Source organism: Caretta caretta, chromosome 16 (assembly GCF_965140235.1).
Source record: "Caretta caretta isolate rCarCar2 chromosome 16, rCarCar1.hap1, whole genome shotgun sequence".
Classification (NCBI taxonomy): domain Eukaryota; kingdom Metazoa; phylum Chordata; order Testudines; family Cheloniidae; genus Caretta; species Caretta caretta.
In genome coordinates, this window is record NC_134221.1 from 7,762,518 (window position 1) to 7,788,818 (window position 26,301).

Here is a 26,301-nt window from a genome sequence, read left to right on the forward strand (position 1 = left end):
ATCGGCACCAGACACTCGGGACCCTGCTTTAAACTATGCAGCTGCTGCACCCACATTCCTATAGAAAATCCAGTAGGTCTGGGGGTGGGGTGGGAGAAAGAATTGGCTGGAAAGAGAGGAGCAAGAAAATGAGGGTGAGAGAGCAAGCCTGAGAGACCCTCCAGCACTAGGCGAGGGAAGGGAAAGGACTTGGATATGCAGGCATGCACTGTAGAAATACCAGAGAGGTCAGACAGCACTGGTCTTTTCCATCTGTGATTCTGTGAGGCAAAGAAAGTTCCTGCCTAGCAGGAGCGAACCCATTTGCTCTGCAGAGGTGAGACTGAAAGGCATGTGGATTGCACGTGGACGACGCTCAGACGCTATGGTGATGGGTGTCAGTGTAAAACCCACGGACAGATGGACGTTCCTTGAGCTGAGAGTTGAGCATGTGCATATTTATCCGTACGCATGGCCTGGTTCTCCTCTTACTTATGCCAGCGTAACCTTTGACTTCCATGGAGTTACTCCACCCTTACACTGGTGTAAGCAGTATCTGACTACACTTTGTGCAGAAAGCCGTTTGGCTTTAGACAGAGCCTTTCGTATCCAGTGTGTCTCAAATTTCTTTACGAAGCACTGACCTAGGCCGTGCTTATCAATAGCTAATAGTTTTGGATGCTAGAGTCTGTGTTATTGAATCTGCTGTATGGATTGCTATGGGGTGATGGTGGATAGAGACACGTGGACTGTGAGCAGAGACACTTGTGGTCTGTTCCTGGCTCTGTCTCTGACTTGCTGTGTGACCTTGGGGAAGTCACTTTGCCTCTTTCTCCTCCTGCCCTCTGTCTGTCACGTCTATTTCGACGGTAACCTCTTTGGGGCTGGGACTCTCTCTCACCATGTGTATGCCCAGCACCTGCACGGTGGGGTCCCGATCTCAGTTGGCACCTCTAGACACTACCCCTACATGAATGTTAAACATGCTAAGGTAAGAGCTGGATGGCTTCATTTGCAACGGCAGCCATTACTCGGCTTGAGTGGGGGCTGGGGGTTTCTATGGAGCTGATCAGTTCTGTAGCTGACGGTTTGGCTACATGATTTCACAGCTGGCATATTTCACAGTCTTGCTTGGCTGTGTCTGTAACCGTGCTACCAGCAAGAGAAGCCACCTGTAGCAAACACTGGGGTGTCTAATCTGCGAATGTCATTTATGCTCAGCTTAATTCTGGAACAATGGGGCAGTCAGGGTGATTTACAAGTGATTTGGGGTCCTGCTGTCTGTCAGCATTGGGGATTCTTCTCATCTTGGCATTTTTTTTTTAAATGCTGGTGCTGGATGGACATCACAGGAGACTGAAGTCCTCTCGAGCAGTTACATCCCTGGCTGCAGCCGTGTGTGCTCCCCCATCATTGCCCTTCCTCAGGAGTTGGCGTTGAATCTCTTCCCTGCACCATCTCATCGTAGACCAACCAGGATCCCGGTCTCTGCTGAATGTGATGGTTTCTGAGATCTAAACTGGCAGAAATACCCAGGCTCGTTAGGAATTCATCGGCTGGATTCCTAGTGGTGTGGACAAACAGCACTAGCATAGAAGATTCCGAGGGCACTGCCTACCCTCCAATTGTATTTTCTCTCCCTTCCTTTCCGGTCTGACTTCTACTTTGCTGAAACGCTTCGATTTAAAGCATGGATTCTCAGCCTGGGGGTTGTGAACAGAATTCAGGGGGTCGTGACCACCCTCCCCTTTCTTTATGGCTAGATGGGGAGGGAGGGAGACCCCAAAGGTTTTTGCTCTTGCAATGTGGGGTCATGGCTTAGAAAAGGCAGAGACCCACTGTTTTTTAAAGTCCAAACAACTTCATGAGCTTGATTCCAAATGTTGTTTCAAATGCATTTCCATTATCGGCGTGGTAGCCTTGGCCCACTCTTAATTGTTCGTGGGGGAATCTGGCTCTTCTTGAGCTCCATATTACCCTGTGGTTGCTGTCCCTTCTTGGGGACATAAAGATCTGATGTAGCCACACTGGAGTTGATGTGGCCCTCGCTGCCCCAGCCACAGGGTTGAACCTTCCGCTTCTCCGCTCGCTGGCTGCTGGCATTGCAAATGTTTTGCTCAAACTGTTGTTAATCGTCATGCTCACCAAATCACATTGTTTGGCCCGCTTCCTGCATTACAATGACTGGGTAGAATTCATGCAGAGTCCAGATTATTTGGAAACTGGAGCCATGAACCATACCAACCACCTAGCGTTGGTTCAAGAAGTGAGACTATTCAGGTCTGAAGCCAACATTTTTGTCCATTGCCTGGATTAAGCGACCGGGTCCGGGATGGCGAGGTCTCACAGCAGAGTGCCCTGGCTTTTGCTGCTCTTCTTGGCAGTAGCAATTAAACTCTTTCCTGAAGTCACAAAGTAGCTTGCCCAAGGCCACAGTCCTTGCTGGGGAAGGGACAGGACAGTGTGCATATGTGACAGGGACAGGGACATACGTGACAGGACAGTGTGCATATATGACAGGGACATACGTGACAGTGTGCATATGTGACAGGGACAGGACAGTGTGCATTCGTGACAGGGACAGACGTGACAGGACAGGACAGCGTGCATACATGCACACGCGTGCCTGCTGGGCCAGCTCTCGATGCTCGGGCAGTGACACAGCCCCAGGTGCTTTGCCCGTGGAATGCAGTTGTCTGGTGCCTGTTCCCACTCCCAGAGCAAAGGGCTGTGGGACCTCAGCCCTAGTCGTCCCTTGTGTGCTTTCCATCTGACACATGATCTGCTCCCCATGGGAAACTGCGTTATCGCCAGGCATGCTGTGCTGACGCCTTGCTATGGTCCTGCCCTCTCTCCGGCAGGAGTGTTGCCAATCTCGCTGATGTTGCAGGAACCTTTCCTCACCTCTTGCTTGGACCTTTCCATGGCTCATTTTGTAGCACGTGGGACACAAGCTTTTTGAGAGGAACCATTTTGTCATCAATTGTAATTTCCAGGTAGCAGTTCAGTGCCCCTAGAGAGAGTCTCTCTGAACTGGCAAAAGGGCTGTGGCCAATCACAGAAAAGAGAGCTGTGTTTCTCCAGCACGAGATGGGGGCTGAGGGGGGGTGATACCTATTCATGGGGTCCTCACACTTTTCTTGTCATCGCTTGCAAAGCTCCTTTCTGGGATATGAAAAACCTGCTGTGGGGATGGCTGTGGTCATGTTAGACTGAGGGCACCAGAGGGAAAGCTAGATTCCAGATGTGCCTGGGAATATAGTGGTGTCCTTTTGGACGGTGCAATGCCAAGCTCAATAGGAGAGTGAGGAGAAAGGCAGTTAACCCAAACCCTTTGCTCTGATAGTTACCTTTAGCTGGGTGGAGCTGAGGTTGTATGTGGATATGTGGCTGGGGAAATATTAATTAGAAATAACGTCCCACCCTCTTAAGACATACTTCACTATTTAATCCACAAGGCGGTATTTTGAGTCCTTCTATCTCCCGAAATTCAGAGGTCATTCTGGAATAAGCCCATCTTTGGCTGAGACTATTTCAGTGATTCTTACAGCTCAGTGACACTTCTCCGGGAAGGAAGATTACAGCCACAAGCTGTTCCTAGACATGATCGTTCTCCTCCTGAAAGCTGGAATGCTTTCAAAGGGCTGTTACTGGGGGCTGGAAAAGGGCTGTTACTGGGGGCTGTTAGCTGTGGGGGGCCATGTTCCCGTGGCCTCCAGTACAGCGCTGAGCACCTTGCCAGTGGCTAATGGTGTGAGCGACACTCTGGTGGGAGGATGCATTAAACATTAAGTGTCTGTCTCTTTCCTTTTTGCCCCTCCCCCCATGCAGATGAAGTGAACTTGCTGGACAAACTGACTTCCTCCCCCCAGGACTTCAGCAATATTTCCCTCAGTTATGACGAAGCCAACTGCAGTGTCTTGGAGGTTGGGCAGTACTCCACCCTCAGCATCCCCACCCTGGAGGCCTTTGGGGACAGGTAGGCTGATTTCCCAGAGGTTCTTAAAATCGGACTCCCTGCACGCCTGGTGATTTGGCCCTTTAAAAGCCTCGTTCCTCTCTCACCTCCCCTTCTTGGGGTACATCGCCATTGCCGTTGGGGTTGGGCATGGCAGCTCGTGTAGACGTACCCCTGCAAATAGAAGGGAAGAAGCCATGGCATGGGCTTCAGCCCCAGCTGCACAAGTGAATACCTACCCCGGGGGAACAGGTGGGCTTGTGTTGCCTGTGCTACAGCTTCCTTAATTCTGGCACTTCGTTACTTTTCCGTGCTTGACTTTGCCATCTGCGTAATGTTCTTTTAACTTAGTTTTTGTGTGTCAAATTCTATATAACGAATGAACGATCGGTGTATTACACCAGATGCTACCGGATGCTGTGGCTTGCTTCCCTCTCCTAGGTTTGCAGATGAGCTGAGCGTGTTGCTGAAACTTAGGTATTCTCTGAAGGAGGAGACCAGCCTCTTGACGATCCTCAGTCATCGTAGCCATGTGCTGTTCCAGATCAGGATTAACCCCCTTGCCTTGGTCTTTGTCACCACTAGGAGGCGACATTATGAGTAAGTTCCACCCGAGCTCTCTTCTTCCTCTACCCCAAAATGTGGGAAGATGGGGGGGAGTTTCCAAAAGCAGTGAAGGCAGTGAAGCTGAGCCTGCTGAATACTTAGCTGTGGGTGCAAAGGGGTAACTGCCTGGGCAAGCCAGGTCTCAGGCATGAAGCTATCCGTTAATGCTAGAGCTGCTATGTGTTTTTTGCTGGTTTTTTGATTGCACCCACATATCCATCCACTGCACTCTCAGATGCCTATCTGAAAATGTAGAACTGTGGTCTTTTGCGTATGGAGGCATGCTCTAGTTCAGTGGGTTTCAAACTTTTTTTACTGGTGACCCCTTTCACATTGCAAGCCTCTGAGTGCAACCCCCCTCTAATAAATTAAACACACTTTTCAATGTATTTAACACCGTTACAAATGCTGGAGGCAAGTGGGGTTTAGGGTGGAGGTTGGCAGCTCGCGACCCCCCTGTTTGAGAAGCCCTGCTCTAGCTCAAGCCATGAGAGAAATTAGTTGGCAGGTGTGAAGGTTCTTAGGGTGCCCGGGACTGAGTCACCTTGTTACCCCCTGCCTCCAGCATGAAGGAGTCTTGCTTGCGTTTCACTGGGTGGCAGCACCCCAGTCCCAGAGTCCCTTTGAAGTGTTTCCCTGTGATATCCAGCCCTAGCCTGCTCACAGAAATATCAGGTCTGCTGTCCCACAAGAAGCAGTATACATACCAGCCAGGAAGATTCAGTTCTGTTCCAGCATTTTGCTTAATATCACCGCTCTTAGATATAATGAAAACAAGAATACATTTATTATCAAAGATTCCAGATTCAAGTGATATTGGACCAGATATAGGGTGACCAGATATCCCGATTTTATAGGGACAGTCCTGATTTTTGGGTCTTTTTCTTATATAGGCTCCTATTATCCCTCACCCCCGTCCTGATTTTTCACACTTGCTGTCTGGTCACCGTATACGCACATGATAAGGGGTGTCTTCTTTGTTGTCTTCTTACACCCCCACAACGTTCATTGTCTGTCCTCAAAGAAAGGATAACCACCCGTGGCTTGGCTTTCCTGCATGCTGCTTCCCTTTTGACTTTGCATCTCTTCGCTGACGTAAATCCGTTGTGTTAGCTTACAATGCGTAAGTTGCATCCTGACAGAGAGAGAGGTGAATAAACTTCTCTTGTCTGACGGAAAACCTGTTTTTTCACCTCTGCTGCTGACTCATACCTTGTTATGGGCTGTAAGATCATATTTTCAGTATTTGTATGTAACTCCTTACACAGTATCTCTATATACATTTCACAATGATATCAATGACCAGTGTGACCCCGGCTTTCATTTAAGACCTTATACGACATTCTTTGGTGAACCAGAATGTACAGACCAGAATCAAGATATTCCTGGAACCCCCTCGCTAGTTGGCATTAAGAGGTTCTTAGATCGCAGCAGGGAAGAAGGTTGGTGATGCAACAAAACTCAGGGTCTTTAATATTTAACAAGTGTGTGGCAGGCAGGGCCGCTGCGGCTGGTCATATCCCCTCAAAGTCCTCCAAGGGTCTGTCCCTGCTGACATCTGAGGCAGGGCCCCTCCGATTGCAAAGCAGCATCTCTGCTACTTGTACCAAACAAGAGTCGGTCGTCTGATACCCTTTTCCACTGCTTGGGCAGTTGAAGGGTGAGCTCACTGCAACTTACTGATGCAGATGAGTTGACAGGACAGGGCCTGTGCATTTGTCACACATCCACTAAGGTGAAGGCTGCTTTGGCAGATTTTCTAGGTTAAGTGGAAGGGTGTGGGCCTGGTTTTGCCCTAGAGCGCTGGATACTATCCTCCTGCCGGTTGTGCCTGCAATTGGACATTTCTCCCCCCCTCCCCCCCGAACATCGTTCTGGGGAGACAGCATGTTAATGCTCTCTCCTTCTGTTCATGGAGCAGAGTCCCCCTCGGAGAAACGGGGTTACTCCCCCCATCCACCCTGTCCGGGTTGGAAATTGTTTGGCGGGAGGAAGCGTTAGTCACCGGGATGTACGGTTGAGCTGTTGGTCTCAGGCCCCGGCTGCACTCGGGGTGCGATTCCCCTGCTTGTGCACACATGCTTGCACTAGATCTTAGTGAGCTGGCAGAAGCATAAATAGCAGCGTAGCCGCAGTAGCACAGGGAGTGACAGTGGAGGTACGTGCCGAGTATGAACCAGGTTTATACCCGGGACAGCTAAGCCGCTTCCCAGGCTGCTGCAGCCACCCTGCTTTTATACTCACGCTAGCTTGATGAGAGCTAGTGCGCGCACCTGTACGCGAGCAGGGGAATCACACCCCTAGCTCCTAGTGTAGACGTAGCCTAAAAGCCTCCAGCTGTGGCTAATTCATCACATAGGGGCAGAAGAGAGAATCTCTTGGGGGATACAAATATTTGACAGGTTTCAGAGTAGCAGCCGTGTTAGTCTGTATTCGCAAAAAGAAAAGGAGTACTTGTGGCACCTTAGAGACTAACCAATTTATTTGAGCATGAGCTTTCGTGAGCTACAGCTCACTTCATCGGATGCATACCGTGGAAACTGCAGCAGACTTTATATACACACAGAGAATATGAAACAATACCTCCTCCCACCCCACTCTCCTGCTGGTAATAGCTTATCTAAAGTGATCATCAAGTTGGGCCATTTCCAGCACAAATCCAGGTTTTCTCACCCTCCACCCCCCCACACACACAAATTCACTCTCCTGCTGGTGATAGCCCATCCAAAGTGACCACTCTCTACACAATGTGCATGATAATCAAGTTGGGCCATTTCCTGCACAAATCCAGGTTCTCTCACCCCCTCACCCCCCTCCAAAAACCACACACACAAACTCATTATGCTGCTGGTAATAGCTCATCCAAAGTGACCACTCTCCCTACAATAAGAAAAGGAGTACTTGTGGCACCTTAGAGACTAACCAATTTATTTGAGCATGAGCTTTCGTGAGCTACAGCTCACTTCATCGGATGCATACCGTGGAAACTGCAGCAGACTTTATATACACACAGAGAATATGAAACAATACCTCCTCCCACCCCACTGTCCCTTCAAATGGACACAAATCAGATGTCAAGAATTATAACATTCATAAACCAGTCGGAGAACACTTCAATCTCTCTGGTCACGCAATCACAGACATGAAGGTCGCTATCTTAAAACAAAAAAACTTCAAATCCAGACTCCAGCGAGAAACTGCTGAATTGGAATTCATTTGCAAATTGGATACTATTAATTTAGGCTTAAATAGAGACTGGGAGTGGCTAAGTCATTATGCAAGGTAGCCTATTTCTCCTTGTTTTTCCTACCCCCCCCACCCCCCAGACGTTCTGGTTTAACTTGGATTTAAACTTGGAGAGTGGTCAGTTTGGATGAGCTATTGCCAGCAGGAGAGTGAGTTTGTGTGTGTGTGTCCCTGGGGGAAAAAAAAAAAGGGGGGGGGGAGGGTGAGAGAGCCTGGATTTGTGCTGGAAATGGCCCAACTTGATGATCACTTTAGATAAGCTATTACCAGCAGGAGAGTGGGGTGGGAGGAGGTATTGTTTCATATTCTCTGTGTGTATATAAAGTCTGCTGCAGTTTCCACGGTATGCATCCGATGAAGTGAGCTGTAGTTCACGAAAGCTCATGCTCAAATAAATTGGTTAGTCTCTAAGGTGCCACAAGTACTCCTTTTCTTTTTACAAATATCTGAGTTCGGTCTGTCTGGCCACACTTCAGTCGGCATCACAAGGCAGGCCTTTGATACTGTTCTTCACCTGGGAAGCCTCTTACGGGTCCAGATGCCAGTGATTCCCCCCTGGGCTAATGCTTCACAGGTTTGAAATGTTGTGGTTGGAGGAAGAAAATAATTTGCAGCGAATCCAGGCTACCGTGCTACGCGGATGGTTCATGTGTGATGGATAGATCCCACCCACCTCCGTATGGCAACTTGAGTGCTTTGGTATTGGCCTAGCAATCGTTATGTTCATTCTGGACTGAAATCGCACTCTGACCTGGTCATTTGGGAGGGATTGTGGCCTAGTGGCTAGAGGAGTCAGGAGACCCAAGTTCTATTCCAAACTCTGCCAATAGATGGCTGTGTGGCCTTGGCAAGTCGCTTCTCTCTGTTACTCAGTTTCCCTGTCCGTAAAAATGGGCATTATGCTGGTGACCACCTTGGTACAGCACTCTGAGATCTGTCGATGAAGGGTGTTGTATAAGAACTTTATGGCATTTAGAATATTTATTATTAAAGGTTAAAAGAAATGGGCATGTTTGTTAAAGACAAGGCTGAGTAGGGACCTAAGTGTTCAAATACACAAAGGATTGTTATAAAGAGGACAGCGATCAATTGCTCTCCTTGTCCACTGAGGGTAAGACAAGAAGAGAGCAGCTTAGTTGGTAGCAAGGGAAGTTGAGGTTAGATAGTAGGAAAAACTTTTGAACTGTAAGGATAGTTAAACTCCAGGATAGGCTTCCAAGGGAGGTTGTGGAATCCCCATCACTGGACGTTTCCAAGATCACGTTGGACAAACACTTGTCAGGGATGGTCTAGGTTTATTTAAACCTGCCTCAGTATAGGATGATGGACAAGATAATCTCTTGAGTCCCTTCCAGTCCTCCGCTTCTATGGTTTTATGATTATTTGTCATGATGTGCATAATGACACATCTGTTTTGCTCATGAAACCCACAAAGCCTGTTTCAGACACAGCCATGCCTTTTCCAAGGATCCTGGCTGAGATCCAGTCCTCTTTCCTCACTCTCCAGGAAAGAGGGAGGCTCCCTTTCTTGCCTGGTCCATGAACGCCTCATAACTGGTTTCCCCAATTATTTCGCTGCTGACTGGCAGGCAGGGAGCGTCCAGAGCAGCAGCTGGAGTTGTGTTCCCAGTGACCCATCCCCTGTTACTGGGACTCCGGATTTAGTCGTGCCTTGGCTCGGGGCTGCAGATGACACAACGGCAAAGTGATGGTTCTAAACAGCCTCGTGCGCTGAGTATGTCGTGTATGTGGCAGGTGGGGGAATCTGCGCAGTGTAAAGCCAGGGGTCGGAGAAATTGGGGTGCGGGAAGTGCCAGCCTAAATAAAAGAGCCAGCTGACACAACCTATGACTCGAGGATTGGACCAGAGCCAGGTGGGGACTCTGCAGGCAGCTTGGAAAGGGTCCCTGCACCATTCAGTTTCAGGGGATGGGATTATCTCTGCCTTGCCAGAGCCAGTCCTGGGTGGAATTTTTAAAGCCTTTGAAAGTCCACACATGCTGCTATCTGCAGTGAGGCAAGATCTGTCCAGAGCCAGCATTGCTGTTCAAGCTGTACTGAACCAACCTCCCTGCCCTCCTGTCCCCCGTCCGTCCCCCCACCCCAATCCCAGCTGGAAAAGTTGACTCTAAACCAGCTGCAAAACTCCAGGACAGTGTTGGATAAAGTGGCTGACTGGGAGATAGTCAGTAGAGTGCAGTCAATTCCATTGCTTTGGTGCCCACGTGACGTGTTACCCTGCAGAGGGAGTGGGGCGGGATGAGCGGACACAGGGGCCTGCTCAGGACAGATGGACATTTGGGAAAGAGGCTGTAACTAACTAGATGGGGGATTTTTCTACAGATTCCCCAATGCACTGGAAAGCTACAATATTCCAGCTCTGAGAGACTGCAGTGATGGTGCATGTCTGTTACAAGGAGAGCAGAGTGACTTTTAAAAAAAAAAAAAATAGTTTATTTGCTGAGAAATACAGTTTCAGTCCATCTGAAACGATATGTGAATTTGATGACCTGATTTGTTTAGGCTGGGAAAAAGGCTGTCAGGGTCAGCTTTAGAAAACCATGTTATGTCCCTAATGATCCTGAGCCCAGTGGTTAGGGAGACCCACATTCAAATCCCCATTCTGGAGCAGGGATTTGAACTCGGATCTCCTCCCTACCAAGCTCTAGGCTGTTCTGGGGTTGGGTGTGTTCCATCTCTGCTGTGGAAGCTTTTCCATTTTTTTCTGTATAAATATTTACTCGTTGCTGGAGCGGGGACTTAGAATCATAGAAGATTAGCGTTGGAAGAGACCTCAGGAGGTCATCTAGTCCAACCCCCTGCTCAAAGCAGGACCAACACCAATTAAATCATCCCAGCCAGGGCTTTGTCAAGCTGGGCTTTAAAAACCTCTTGGGATGGAGATTCCACCACTTCCCTAGAGAACCCATTCCAGTGCTTAACCATCCTCCTAGTGAAATAGTGTTTCCTAATATCCAACCTAGACCTCCCCCACTGCAACTTGAGACCATTGCTCCTTGTTCTGTCATCTGCCACCACTGAGAACAGCCAAGCTCCATCCTCTTTGGAGCCCCCTGTCACGGAGTCCCTGGGCGATGCTCTGGAACTGCTCCCTACAAAGCCAGTCAGGACTCTGGGGAAATCTCCTTTCTGTGAGCAGACTGTCTTCAGGACACACAGCTCACACAACTTCCACCTTCCTGGATCTGACCTCGGAGCGTTCAGCATCCTCTGCCCCTTTGTGCGCTTCCCACAGCGAGTCCGCTCAGACGGGGCTCCTGGGGAAGCCAGACGGTCCTGCACCCCAGCTTCGCAGTCAGACGTGACTCTCAGCCAGCCTGTAAAACAGAAGGTTTATTAGACGACAGGAACATGGTCTAACACAGAGCTTGTAGGTGCAGAGAACAGGACCGCTCAGCTGGGTCCATTTTGGGGGCCAGTGAGCCAGACAACCCCGTCTGCACTTCACTCCGTGTCCCCAGCCAGCCCCAAACTGAAATTCTCTCCTATCCCTCCTCCTCTGGGCTTTGTCCCTTTCTTGGTCTAGGAGGTCACCTGATTCCTTTGTTCTCCAACCCTTTAGCTCTCACCTTGCAGGGGGGAAGGGCCCAGGCCATCAGTTGCCAGGAAACAGGGTGTCGGCCATTCTCTGTGTCCAGACCCCTGCACACACCTGCCCTCTAGGGCTCTGCAACGATCATACACCCTTATCCCACCACGTAGATACTTAAGAACTGCATAGGGGAAACTGAGGCATCCCCACACTATTCAGAGGAAACATTAAGAACAGTCCCGCTTCGTCACACCCCCCTTCAGGTAGTTGAAGGCTGCTATCAAATCCCCCCTCACTCTTCTCTTCTGCAGACTAAACAAGCCCAGTTCCCTCAGCCTCTCCTCATAAGTCATGTGCCCCAGCCCCCGATCATTTCCATTGCCCTCCGCTGGACTCTCTCCATTTTGTCCACATCCTTCCTCTAATGAGGGACCCAAAACTGGACGCAATACTCCAGATGTGGCCTCACCAGTACCAAATAGAGGGGAATAATCACTTCTCTCAATCTGCTGGCGATGCTCCTACTAATGCAGCCCAATATGCCGTTAGCCTTCTTGACAACAAGGGCACACTGCTGACTCATATCCAGCTTCCCATCTACTGTAATCCCCAGGTCCTTTTCTGCAGAACTGCTGCTTAACCAGTAGGTCTTCAGTCTGTAGCAGTGCATGGGATTCTTCCGTCCTAAGTGCAGGACTCTACACTTGTCCTTGTTGAACCTCATCAGATTTCTTTTGGCTCAATCCTCCAATTTGTCTGGGTCACTCTGGACCCTATCCCTACCCTCCAGCGTATCTACCTCTCCCCACAGTTTAGTGTCATCTGTGAACTTGCTGAGGGTGCAATCCACGCCATCCTCCAGATCATTAATAAAGATGTTGAACGAAACCAGCCCCAGGACTGACCCCTAAAGTCAGGTCTCTTTCCTCCAAATCTGTCCTCTGAATCAGGCAGAGAGACTATACAAATCCCCATCTCCTGGGTGAGTGCCTTCATCACTGGGTAGCAGAGTCCTTCTCACTCTCTTTGGCCCAGGGAACAGCCATGTATTTATACAAAGCTGCAGCGGGCGAGACAGAGAGCAGAATGGCCCATAGGCTGGTGGTTTGGATGCTCACTGGGCAGCGGGGACCTGAGTTTTCAGAACTAAACTGAATATTTTTTTCTGATATTTTTTTTTCCAGCTTGCTTGCCAAACTGAAAACCCAATTATTTGCCCAGTTCCAAGTAATGGAAGGGTTTGATTTCCATGAGACACTTTCCTTTGGCTTCTAATTATCCAGTGCGTCCAGAGTAGTTGGCTGCAAAGCACAAAGGGGTGAGCCTTTGAGGGGGCCTATGCTAATACTGAACGGTGAACCCAGCCCTGTATAAGATGTTGGTTGTTTTGTGTCTGTCTGAGCCTCCTATTCTGTCTTTCTCCTGTCCCCAACCTGGGGCACACAGGTTCCCAGTTTCCATCCTGGGTGATGGGGACTGGCATCAGGTTGCCCTCAGCATCTCCTCCGAGAGACTGGAGCTGCACGTGGACTGTCAGCTGGTGGAGAGCGTGGGCTGGTCCAATTACTTTGGGATGGGAGTCACCATGCAGGGGCTGGTCATTCTTGGAGGCTTGATTGAATCCTTTGAGATTCCCTTTGAGGTGAGAATTTGCTTCTCCTACACACAGACTCTCCTTTTTCAACCCAAAGGAGCTGTGTAAGCAACTTGCGGGGGGCTGGGGGGTGGGGCGGGCGCTCTAATGAACAGATGCTGGAATTCCATTTGCTGATGGAACCCCATCTCCTCTCTTGCTGAAAACACCCTGTTTACTTTTCTTACACAGGTGATGTGAAGTGCAAGGCTTCAAAGTGCACCAAGGGTTTGCTCCTAGGTCAGAGAAACCGAAACGATGAAATGTCAGCTAGCGAGACGGAAACCCCCAATAAAATCCCCTCTAACCCACTCCTTTCTCCATGTGTCCGTTACAGACGTACCCTCGCATGGCACGGAGAGGGACTAGTTTTGTACGTCCTCTGAGATGAGTGACTTTTTAAATAAGCTGTGAAGGAAGAGCTTGGTATTCACTCTACACTAATATCCCCCGACAGGATCCGTAAGCCTTTTAACGTAGAAAAGTCCCAATAGCCACGTGTAAGAACTGGCTGTGAATGGAGCTCGAATGAGGGCATCAGGGAACACAGCATCTCATTTCCAGCCAAATCAACACGCTTGTGGCTCCTGAAATTTGGGAGGAGAGAAATCAAACAATACAAAATTGGCACTCTGACACAGCAGCGTTCCTACTGGGGTTTGTCTACGCTGCAAACCGAGGTGTGATTGCTTTACTCTAGCGAGGATCACTAAAAATAGCAGTAAAGACATAGCTGCGCAAGCCAACCAGTGACTCTGGCTATGAACACTCATTGCTAGCCTGCAGTGGGGTCCATGTTCTTCATTGCTTTTGGTACCCAGAAAAGCTAGATTAAAGTTAGCGTGCATATATCTACCCAGACTGCTTTCATGCCCCTGATTGCCGCATAGCCATATCCTGAGGAACTCTAAGCTCCTCACTAGCATCTTTCACACCCTCCAGGATGTTTATAATTACCTCCATTTTACAGGGGGATAAACCAAGGCTCCCACAAGTTGAAATGACTTGCCCAAGATCACACATCAAGGTGACAGGATCCTGGAATATAAACCAGGATTCCCCCAGCTACTAGACCATGCTACCTTCCTGTTCAATTGATCCTTGCTTAGACAATGCAACATGTTGTGATAAATGAAAGCAGGCGGGGGGAGCTCCCTTTTATAGCCAGCCAGTTAGCTATAAAATCCCCCTTAGTAGCTGTTCTCTACTTGCTTTTCCTGTATGTTAACAAGTCTCCCTGCTCTACATAGGTAAAAGGAAGGGAGTGGGCACTTGACCAAAAGAGCAATGGGAAGGCTAGAACTTTTTTAAATTGAGAAAAAACTTCCCCTTTGTCTGTCTGTCTGTTGTTCTCGGGGAGAAGCAGAGAGGAAGCAACTACGCTGTAAAAATCTTGGGGCCAGGTATGAAAAATCATCTGTATCATACCTAGAAACTACTCATTTGAAATCCCAGATATGTAAGTAGATCAGGAAATGTCTAGGAAGACGCAATTAGGTCTATCTCTTTTTATTTCTTTATGGCTTGTGGACTCCTCTGTGCTAACCCCAAATGCTTTTGTTTTGCTTGTAACCTTCAAGCTGGACCTCAAGAAAGTTATTCTTGATGCTTAATCCTTGCAAGTGGTTTTTTTTAAAATCTAGCAATAGCCTGAGTTTTCAGATGTATTCTCTTTCTTTTTGTTTTTAATAAAATTTACCTTTTTTTTTAAGAACAGGATTGGATTTTTGTGTCCTAAGAGGTTTGTGCCCATGTTGTTTAATTAGCTGGTGGCAACAGCTGATTTCCTTTGTTTTTCTTTCTCAGCTCTTCCCACAAAGGGGGGTGAACGGGTTTGAGGGTACCCCACAGGAAGGAATTCCCAAGTGCGCCCTCCTGGGTTCTCACAGGGGTTTTGCACTTGAGTGGTGGCAGCATCTACCCATCCAAGGTCAGAGAAAAGCTGTAACCCTGGGAGTTTAACACAAGCCTGGAGTGGCCAGTATTCATTTTTAGAATCCTTGCAGGCCCCCACCTTCTGCACTCGGAGTGCCAGAGTGGGGATTCAGCCTTGACACTTCTGCTGTAGAATAACAATATTATTTGCCTAGACACAGTGTCTAAAGGGTCCAGGTAGGGATCTGGGCCCCGTTGTGCTAGGCACACTACACACACGCATTGGAGATACAGTCCCTGCCCCAAAGAGCTGCCCGTCTACGAACACACAGCAGATTACAAGAAGTAGCTCTGTTTAGGAAATGCCTAAATTTTATTGGATCCAGGATTATTTTAGGGTCTTTGCACTGAAACCCGCTCCCCAATAACATGCAAACCAGGAACCAGAGGTATCAGATTACAAAAGGCAGCTCTAAGGCTCCCTACCATCTGCATCATCTGCGCAATGCCCTCCCTCAGTATAGCTCTGTCACCCTTCCCCACCTCTCTTTCACAGCCAATCACCTGGTCAAACCCTTGGCTTGGAAGGAAGATTTCATCTCATTAAGTTGGCCTCGGGTTGGGGAGATTAACCAACAGCTTTCGCACGTTTATCTCCTCTCTGCTTTTATGGCTCCTTGGAGACAGCAGGCGAGAATGACTAAATGGGGCAGGCTTGTATGGAGAGAGATGTTTGCTCTGGACAGTTACGGGGTGCAGAAAAAAGCTGCTTATGGCTTCATGATACTGAAGCTAACAAATCATTGCACCAGTTACACTGGGCTCATGAGACAGGGGAGAGGGAGGAGAGGCTCAGAAGGAGGCTAACAGAGAAGCCCTGTTTGAATTGGTTCAGACTTTAATAATTACAGAACCTTAGCAACTGTGGAGACTCCTGGCTTCTCCAGGCAAGCAGGGCTCTTCCCGCTCCCCCACCCAGATGCCCATGTCACCTCTCCCAGTGCCAAGAACCTGGCCCTCAGTGTTGCATTCCCTACAGGCTGTCTCTTCTTCAGATTCCCCTGGCTCTGATGTGCTCTCCCTCCCGCTGGCGCTTTCTCCTCTGCACAGAGCTGTCCCCAGCAAAGGCCAAGGAAGGCAAAGAGCTGCTGTCTGCCCTGCTGTATGGCAGCCAGCCGGGCATTTCAGCAATGGCCTTCTTACACGCCCGCTCTAGCCAAGGATCCGAGTGTGAGGAGTGAGGCCTGGGTGTGGGGAAGGTGGTGTTTGGAGTTACCAGCCCACACTGACCTCATGGGGACAGCAGGTTCTTCCGTCCCTGTCTTGCCAAACGCTGGGGGGTCTAGTAATCCAGAGCCCTTCTAGGTAATTTCAGGCTGTGGGTGGGGGGAATGTGTCTGCCCGTTGGGGTAGATTTTTTTATTTAGGGCCTGATCCGTCAGCATGCTGAGCCCCTTCAGAGCTGATGCTCAGCACCCTCTTCTCCATTCCCATCTCTCAGGAGACGCCCAGCACGCTGCAGAATCCCATCCTTCCCTCTCGGGAGTTGTGCTTGGATGTTCCTGCTGCCTATTGATCATCTCTTCTTGCCATGGAGCAAGGGGACGTGCCCGTGTTTGTGTTGGGAACCACGGGGTTCAGAGCCTTGGCCAGGCTGACACAGAAAAGGGTGCGGGACCAGGCGTTCTAGGCTCAGACACCCCTGCCCTGTGGGGTCCCTCTTTTGGCCCTGAAATAGGATTCCTTCTCTGTAGGCTGGGGTGGAGCATCTCCTTGCCGATGTAATTGCTGAACACCCTGAGTCCAAATAACTCCATTCAAACCTATCCCACTTGCGTTTTATTTCCTGCTCATCCTCCAGAGGCAGTGTCAGGGGTTGGTGTGTAAACTCCACTTGTTTGTTTCTTTGCCTCCCAGGGTGCTCTGCAGCAGCTGACCTTCCAGATGGGAGCCCCGGGGGCTGCTGGTGAATACTGTGGAGGCTACAATACCCGCTGCACCAGCGCTTTCAGCACTGAAGCTTTCCGCAACCAGTCCCGCTCCCCAGGGGAGCTTTCTCCCGCGTGGCCGGAGGTGTGTCTAGGGCCTGCAAGGAGCATTCTTGGGTTTCCCCATTGCAAAGTGGGACTCAGTTTATCCCTGATGTTGCACTACTTAATCCCTGGGGTCCCTCCGTTGACTTAATTCAGCCCCTTGGGACTCAGGTTTTTGCAGTGGTGTGGAGAGAATATGCTGATGACTGTGACACCCTTTGCGTTTGGGCACCGGTGTAGTGTTTGTCTTTCCCTTCCCACGCGTGTCAGTGCTCCGGAAAGGGCCGGAAAGGAGCCCAACAGAGCACCTGGTTACCTGGTTCCACTGCCCCATAGCCCACGTAACAGTGGCAGGTAGGAAGAGTTTCAGCAACGGTGTCGGATGGCACCTGGGGAGAGCTAGGAATAAGCAGTAGCTTTGGAGTGTGTGTCCTCTCATCCCAACCCGCTCTGTGTCTGGGGTGGGAGCTCACAGCCGTATTGCCCTGTCTGTGTTTCTGGGTGGCTCAGTAGAGTGAGCCGGGTCACTAAGTCTTTAGCCATGGATGGGCAGGGAGCATACACTATCGTGCTAGCTGGGGGAAGCTGAATGGAAGCTAATCTGGATCAGCGGTGGGGGTGGAGAAGACACCACAATTGCATGCATATGGAGGGAGGCTCATGGGCCAGTGATTTTGGTAGTTCTTGGTCACTGGCCATGTCTGTTTTATCCCTCATTCCAAACAGAGCCATGCCCATTCCCCAGAGAACCCCCATGGCAACGTGGGAGATGATGGCTCTATTCCTGCAGCCTCTGCTGATCTCCTGGCAACCCAGGGGCCTCCGTTAAACGAAAGCTGCTGTGGTGTCATTTGAGGCTTTGGCATTTGACTTCCCTTTGTGAAATGGCAACGGGGTTTGGTGCAAAGGGGAAGATATGGCTGGGAGGGAGGAGTTTTAGCTGTAGGAAGTGTGTGTGTGTATGTGTGCACATTCTTGTGTACTTGCGTGGGTGTGTAAAACGCACACAGCTAGCATTGCGTAATGTTGCAGGACATTTACCAAAGAAAGAGTGCGACTAATGAGAAGTGTGCTCAGGAGTTCCATTCCCACTGGGAAATCCCACTGCCACGCAGCAGGGCCTGGGCACGGAACTCCCTCATGCATCGTGTTTATGAACGTTTACTCCTCTAAGGGTATGTCTACACCAGTGGTTCTCAACCAGGAGTCCGAAGCCCCCTGGGGGGCTGCGATCAGGTGTCAGGGGGTCCGCCAAGCAGGACCAGTGTTAGACTCGCTGGGGCCCAGGACAGAAAGCTGGAGTCCCACTGCATGGGGCTGAAGCCCGGGGTCCTAAGCCCCGCCACCTGGGGCTGAAGCAGAAGCCTGAGCAACTTAGCTTCACGGTGCCCCCTGTGGCAAGGGGCCCTGGGCAATTGCCTGGCTTGCTACCCCTTAATGCCGGCCCTGGCTTTATATGCAGAAAACCAGTTACCGTGACACAGGTGGGCCGTGGAGTTTTTATAGCATGTTTTGGGGGACCCTTGGAAAGCAAAAGGTTGAGAACCTCTGGTCTACACTACAAACCTAAGTCGACCTATTTAAGGCTGACTTATAGCCATTGCAGTAATGTGCATGGCCACGCTACCCTCCTTGGGTCGGTGGTGCATGTCCTCACGAGAAGCGCTTCCACTGACCTAAGAGGGGCAGCTTCTCGGCCCCCCACCCCCGCCCACTCCCCACCAGGAGCAGGGTACCCTGGTCAATTTCCTGGCTCACTGAGCTGTGAAATTGACAAGACTGCTCAGCATGGAGCAGGGAGTAGGGTTTGCGGGGCAGCCCTCCGACCTTCTCACCTTGGCTCCTAACCAGGAGCAGGGTCCAGTGTGGGTTTCCTTGTGAATTTCAGGGCTCCTGCCAGGAAATTGACAAGATGGCCGGTGTAAGGGACACCGTGTCTACACAGACACTGCGTCACCCTAACTACACCGACATAAGCCTTACCCCTCTCCTGGAAGTGGAGTTGTTATGTTGGTGTAGCAGGGCACATACATGGGTAGGAAAAAGGTTGTCGTGTAGACGCTAATGTAATTGGGTCGACATAAACTGTCTTATGTCGACCTAACTGTGTAGTGTAGACCAGCCCTAAGTTACTGATGTAATTGAAAACCAGAAGCGTTGTGGGTCTCCGTTTAACCAAGGTTCTTAATTATTTCTCGAGAAGAACTGCTGCTCCTCCTGGAATCCAGTCCAAAGGAACTTGTATCAGTTTTAGCACAGTCTTTGCTAGCCTGGGCAGCTCAGTATGGGCTCAGAAGCAAAATGCCCCAAGTTGCAGCACAACAAGAGTTACTCAAGGTCACCCCCAGTAATGAGGGTACTGGTGCATTAGATGGCGCTGTTTTTGCTCACGTGGCTTGGCAGATCTACTAGCTAACGCTTGCCACAATCCCATGCGGTTGGTTCGTATCATCTCCATTTTACAGGAGAACTGTGACCCAGAGATGGTCTTGTCCAAGAGTGTACTGGAAGAGCTCAGAATAGAGCCCAGGTCTTTGTGGGCCACACCCATTGGTAACCCTTCCTAGAGCTGAGTAGGAAAAGACCTGTGTTCCCAGAGAAAAAGTTCCTGGAACTTTACTCCAGAATCACAGCAAAAAAAATGGCTAAATGTGCACACTTGAAGCACAGGTGTTAAAGAACCAACCAGATTCCCCAGTCCTGCTCATGCAGCGAGAAGCATGCTGAAAGGAGTGACTTTTTACAAGAACCAGCTCTGTTACCCACTATGCTCTTAACCACTGTTCCCTCGAAGCTGTGAGCGTGTACACACGCACACAGATCCTAAACCCCGCGCACATGGCGAAACACAATGTGCACAAACATTTTCACAGAAGCACAATAATTTGCACAGAAGAAATTTTTTGTGCACACGGCCTGTCAAAAATTTGCACAGAAGAAATTTTTTGTGCACACGGCCTGTCAAAAATTAGAGGGAACATTGCTCTTAACCTATGGAAACAGCAGAGCCATCAACAATCACTTACTTAAATAAATTCAGCTACTCAGGTAGTGACGTCATATTTCTCTCTCTCATCTAGGCAAAAAAAACCAATGAAATTCAGGAATCCTACACTCAGGTATGACTTTCCCAACTCAGTGGGGGGGATGTGTACAGGGTTAGTCCCTTTTTGGGAGGGGTTTGGAGGGGATCCAAGATTTCATTATGCATCATGATGTTTCTCAAGGAAACAAATGGATTGTTTTGACTACATCAATAATTATCAGGTAAAAGGCCATATTGCACAGCCAGGGGTACAAGTTGTTTGGTTTTTTTCCCCAAGCACCCCAAAAGTGCGCTAGATGCACTCAGAACAAACACTAGACAACATCCCTGTCCGAAGAGCTTCCAGAAAAAATATCGAGTTACCATGAACCATATTAAACAGTAAGTGCAGAACAAGAGTCACAAGATTATGGAGTTGCTTAGAGTTTTGAGGGGCACATTTTGAGTGTTTCGTTTTTCACCCTTGATGATGGATAGAGAGGCTGGTCAGGCATTGGTGGTGTTAGGCAAAAAGACACTTTTCCCCAAGAATCAGGCAGGCACAGACAATATTGAAAGGGGTTTATTCACGGTACCGGGAAGACTGATAAACAGCTTCAAAAATATGGCCAGTTATATACATTCTCTTATCAATTCATTTGCATATATCTGTACATACAGAGACAGACATTGTTACAAGTCAAGAGAGAGCTCTGAACAAAGATAAAAATAGGAACAGTACCTACGTATAGGGGTCATCCTGATTACATCAAGTATCTATGGCTACCTTGCAGGGGAAAGAAGGGGGGGGGGGATGAGTGCTTACAGATATCTGGTGAGCTGTGAAGGGAGGATTTGTTCTGTTCTAAGAGCTGAGTTACTGGGTGGACATTGGACCATATAAGTTTATCAAGTGTTTACAGTTGTCAGTGTCCTTGGGCTACTGAAGCATTCCTGCTTGATCTGCGATTTTTGTCTTAGCTGTTAGCTAAATTTTAACTCTTGCCTGACAGTGGAATGAATCAAATGGCTGCACAGATGGATCAGTTTGTGGCTGTAAACATGGGTCATGTGGCAGTGGAAACAAAAATGATCTGTAGGATAGCCAGTGCCGCCTGGAGTCCTTGTAAATGGGGGTGGGGGAGGAGGAGGTGGTGATGATGGGAAGATGGTGAATTCTGAAGTTGATGTTGGGGGAGCAGGAGAATGGCTACCACGTCCGCTGCTGATGTGGGACTTCAATGATCTGCCCCAGGAAGATTCCTGTGGCCACTCCCCCATCATTGAGTATTTGGAAGGGGCAGAAGCTGCCAGACCAGTGCCCAAATTCATTTGATAACTGCCAACCCTTTTCTCAGTATGGGGATGAGGGACAAGGCCAGAGTCACTTTTCTATTTGTAGGGGGAAAGGTTTAAACCAGAGGTGGAAATTTAAAGGGTTTAAGTGTGAGTAGCTTTTGAAACTTGGTGTACTATTTATTAGTTTTGAACAGTAGGTCACAGCAAAAGTTTAATAGCAGAATCCTATGGCATGGTGTCTCACTCTCACCATGTCATTAATGTTATGCAAAATACACAAATGTAGCTATTCACTGAATATGCCCCTAATTTGAACACACCTCAATTGCACATGCATTCAGACTAAACTGTATCTGTGCAAATCCGAGCATATGCAGTTCTGAAAAAGTGTTCCATCAAATTCCTCAGAATACATCAGAGAACTTTGATATTCCAGGCAAACTATGAATTGCCCTGAATTACGCAGCTTCACAGTTATCCAAATGAGAAGCCTAGTTTGTGATGCATTCTCCTTATCTATTCCATTATCTGTCTGCTTTCCGGGCTGTTTCTGAAACCCGGCTCATTCTCAGTGGCTTTCCTACTGGTTGGTGTGAATTAGCGAGATTCTGCCATAGTAAGAAAGCCGGTGAATTTCACAGGCCCGAAGGGGAAGAATAACGAGATTCTGGAGCTGGGTCAAGTTTAATTTTTCAAGCCCTTAATCAAAACCAGAGATCAGCTTCTGCAGAGAGGAGGCTTTCACAGACCTACTGCAGGGACTGTGATAAACTTCAGTTCGTAGTTTTTGTTTTCAAGACTCTGCACTTTTAGAGGTAGATGGAAGCTCCAGAGTTTTCATTAACTGCTAATTAAGATTAACTAATTGCATATTATAAAGGGCTTGGTTAGTACAGTGCTGGAGCTGAGGGCAATCATATAAGTGGATCAGCACAAAAGGTACTAGATTAATTGCTTGGAGCTTATGTCATAAATCCATGTCTCCATTTTTCAAGGGTATAAGATCCTTGGGCTGTGTCTCCAGGCAAGGTTAGCAATTTAGATCCAGGGAAGTGCTGGTAACATGCGTTTACCCTCGTCCATCCAACCAGCTCTTGCGCAGTCCTGGAGCTGGATAATTCTGCTTGTCATATTTACACCATTTATCACGAGGGAGCGGTTGGGCCAACTGGATTTAATAACCTTTTTAAGAGGGAATCATAACATACTAGTAGAACTGGGAAGAGGAAGTGAGACATGTTTCTTTTCTTTTCTTTTCTTTTCTTTTCTTTTCTTTTCCCCTCCACCCCTTTGCCTCCTGAGTCATTGTGATGGCTATTTCAGAGCCAGGTGGGTGGCTTGACCAATACACCATGGGTACAATTTTCAAAAGCACCTGAATGACATAGGAGCTGTTTTATTTTTTTTGTTTGTTTTTTTCCCCAGCCATCAAACAGGCGATTAGGAGAGCAAAGTCTCATTGACTTTCAGTGGCTCTTTGGCTACTAAGTCATTTAGGTGCTTTTGAAAAATTAAGGCAAGGTCTAAACTAGGGGGAAATCTTGTTTAAAAATTCCAACTGGCGTCAAGACCAGTTACTGGTTGTATGTGTGTGTGTCTCTATCTATCTATCGCATCATCTATCCCATCCAATCTACCTAATCTTCTTCCTAGCCTATCATTTGGCGCTAAGACAAAGCTAGACCAATTCAGACTGGAAATAAGGTGTAAATTTTTAATAGTGAGAGAAATTAACCACTGGAACAACTTGCCCAGGTGGAGTCTCCAGCACTGACCATTTTTAAATCAAGATTGGATCTGCTCTAGGAATGATTTGGGGGCAGGTCTCTGGCCTGGGTTATACAGGAGGTCAGATTTGATCACAGTGGTCCCTCCTGGCCTTGGAATCTATGACTCTAAGGGCTGGGCTACACATACAGCATAGCAGTAATGCAGCTGAACCGCTGTAGCACTTAGTGAAGACTCTGCCTCTCATTGGCATTGATGCTCCACCTCCCCAAGAGACGGTAGCTGTGTCGACAGGAGACGCCCTCCGCCAAGATAGCTCTGTCCACACCAGGAGTTCGGTTGCTATAATTGCATCACGCGGGCATGGGTTTTCCACACCCCTGAGTGGCAGAGTTATACTGACGTAAGTTTGTAGTGTAGGCCGGACTTTGGTGCCCAGACCCATCCATGCTCTGTTCCAGGGGTTTGCCCTCAGTCCTAACTAACTGAAGAGCTACAGCAGCACAGTACTCACCAACATTAGCCGCTGAGTTTTCTCCTCATCTGCCTGATGTCTAGGGTTCCTGAGTGCGCTCTCATCCCTAACTCTTGTGCTTGTGTAATAAAAGACCAATTCAGTTAGAGTGGATGTGGCCCGTTCCCATCACTTGACAAGAAGGGGTGAGTATCAACAGAGGGAAAATTATTTTTTGTAGTGACCCAGCCACTCCCAGTCTTTATTCAGGCTTAATTTGATGGTGTCCAGTTTGCAAATTAATTCCAGTTTTGCAGTTTCTCGTTGAAGTCTGTTTTTGAAGTTTATTTTATTGAAGAATGGCCACTTTAAAGTCTGTTATGGAGTGTCCAGGGAGATTGAAGTGCTCTCCTACTGGTTTTTGTTACAATTCTTGATGTCTGATTCGTGTCCATTTATTCTTTTGCATAGAGACTGTCCAGTTTGGCCAATGTACATGGCAGAGGGGCATTGCTGGCACATGATGGCATATATCACACTGGCAGATGTGCAGTTGAACAAGCCCCTGATGGTGAGGCTTATGTGGTTAGGTCCTATGATGGTGTCCCTTGAATAGATGGAAAATTTTCCCTCTGTTGATATTCACCCCTTCTTGTCAACTGTTGGGAATGGGCCACATCCACCCTAATTGAACTGGCCTCATTAGCACTGACCTCCCACTTGGTAAGGCAACTCCCATCTTTTCATGTGTTGTATATTTATACCTGCTTACTGTATCTTTCACTCGATGCATCTGATGAAGTGGGTTATAGCCCATGAAAGCTTATGCCCAAATACATTTGTTAGTCTCTAAGGTGCCACAAGGATATCTCAAAATGACATTGTGTGGGTTGCTGTGAAAATAGTCATCTTTTTATGGCCCACAAAGCCCAAAGGTCTGTGAGTCTCCTGCAAAAATAAAAGTACCTTTAAAGCAATTCCAGTGGGCAGTGTGGCCAAATAACAAACCAGAACGATGCCCTTCCCTGTAGCACCAAATAAGAGGAGGATAAATAGATTGAACTAAGCAAACTTTAATCTCTCCCCCTGATCTTGCACATGCTTATGCAGCTGAGCGCCCTCAATGGGATTATTCCCGTGTGTGAAGTTACTCACATGCATACGCATTCACAGGATTAGGCCCTTAAGTACCCAGGTTATATAACTGCAAACAGCATTCTGGGAGTTCTAGGGGGTGGGTTGTTTGAGGGGGTTGTTCCAAAGTAAATAAGATTGTATCTGGGCCTTTAAATGATCAATGAGGGATCAGAAGTTACCAACAAAAACCCTGCTTCCATTTGAGGTCTGGAAAAGCTCATGCTCAGGCTTCAGTTTGTTTATGCTGTCATTATCCCACTAGTTCTTCAGTCCTCCAAGGAGTCCTCCCATCAAAACTGAGCAAATCGAGCCAGGATATTTCTGATGACTCTAAACTAAGATTGTTGGTGGTGAGAGAACAAAAAACTTATTTTGGTGGAGAGGGGAGTGGGGGGTTGGAATACAAATCCATAAAGGATTCAAAGAAAGACAAAATCCCTTTGCTGTTCATCTTTAAGTTATGATGTCTTTGCACTAACTCTCTCTCTCTAGATGACAAGTTTCAGAGTAACAGCCGTGTCAGTCTGTATTCGCAAAAAGAAAACGAGGACTTGTGGCACCTTAGAGACTAACCAATTTATTTGAGCATAAGCTTTCGTGAGCTACAGCTCAGTTCAATGGATGCATCTGATGAAGTGAGCTGTAGCTCACGAAAGCTTATGCTCAAATAAATTGGTTAATCTCTAAGGTGCCACAAGTACTCGTTTTCTTTTCTCTCTAGATGGGAAGCTCCTCTTAAGAGTAACTTTTGAAAGTGGTTAATGGGGGATTTGGCTGCTTGCTTACCATTAACATCGGTGGGAGTCACGGAGTTAAATTCCAGCAGGTTGCTTGGCACTCAGCATCCTGTAGCAAACTGCTTGTTCTTGAAGTGTGCGCCTTGTGTGATAAAGACCAGACCTGATGGGATAAACACTGGCAGTTTTCTGCCCCACTAATGCTCTCCAGCATCTATGACTATATGCTTCGCGGGTAATACCGTCTAGACAGAAGTCGCTCTCTCTGCAACCTGTTTGAGATGGTGCAAATAAGGATCCGCTCTAATGTCGATTATAAATCAAGCTGAGCAAATCAGTGATTTTTTTTCTTTGTGGCTGAACTGAAAAATCCAAAGAAAAATTGGTTGACTTCCAACTGAAATGGATTTTTTAAATTGTTTTCCTTGATGAAATTAAAAACTGGAAAAAAATCGCGTGGGTCAAACAAAATGTTTCAGGGGTTAACTGGAAACCGTGCTTTGGAAATTGTTTCCACTTTGTTTTTCAGATGTAACTATTTGCTGAATTCAACCTGAATTTGTCAGTTGTTTCTGGGCCTCAAAAAATGCGTGTTTTGGCTCATTTATTTTCACCAATTTTTTTTTTGTCAGCTCTAATCATAGAGCTTCTAATGTCTCAGCCATCTGAAATGGACTGAGCTGAATTTCAGACTGGACAGGGTATTGTTCGAGGGTTTCTGGCACAGCATTTTAGGGGTGTGTTTTGCTTTTTAATACTACATTGAAAAAAAAATGAGTTGGAGCAATTTGGGGGTGGTTTTTTTTTTACTTATAATAAAAATAAAACACCATTCAGCTATGCTATGTGACATCCTCTGGAGTGAATAACCGCCAGTATTAAGCCTTTTATTCGCTGACCTGCAGGCTCTCCATTCCCATGCTCTTGCTGCCTTTTATTGTTTACCATGTGCTTGCAATATTTCAGTATGTTTTCAGTCTGAGAGATGACTTCTCTGCTAGTACTAGCTTCTTTACAAAGCACTGCACCTCCGGGATT

General features: G+C 48.0%; 1 protein-coding gene across 3 annotated transcripts in view; it reads left to right on the plus strand.

Annotated features, from left to right (window-relative positions):
• Positions 1-26,301, plus strand: part of LOC125623348 (uncharacterized) — a 253,272-nt gene that overhangs the window by 69,090 nt on the left and 157,881 nt on the right. For 2 of the 3 annotated variants that reach the window (XM_048822505.2, XM_048822508.2), the window contains exons 2-6: positions 3,811-3,958; positions 4,379-4,537; positions 12,789-12,984; positions 16,768-16,923; positions 19,964-20,002. In XM_048822505.2, the coding sequence (XP_048678462.2) occupies positions 3,811-3,958; positions 4,379-4,537; positions 12,789-12,984; positions 16,768-16,923; positions 19,964-20,002 (698 nt within the window). The remainder of the gene's footprint in view (positions 1-3,810; positions 3,959-4,378; positions 4,538-12,788; positions 12,985-16,767; positions 16,924-19,963; positions 20,003-26,301) is intronic. The other variant, XM_048822506.2, reaches the window with a different exon arrangement.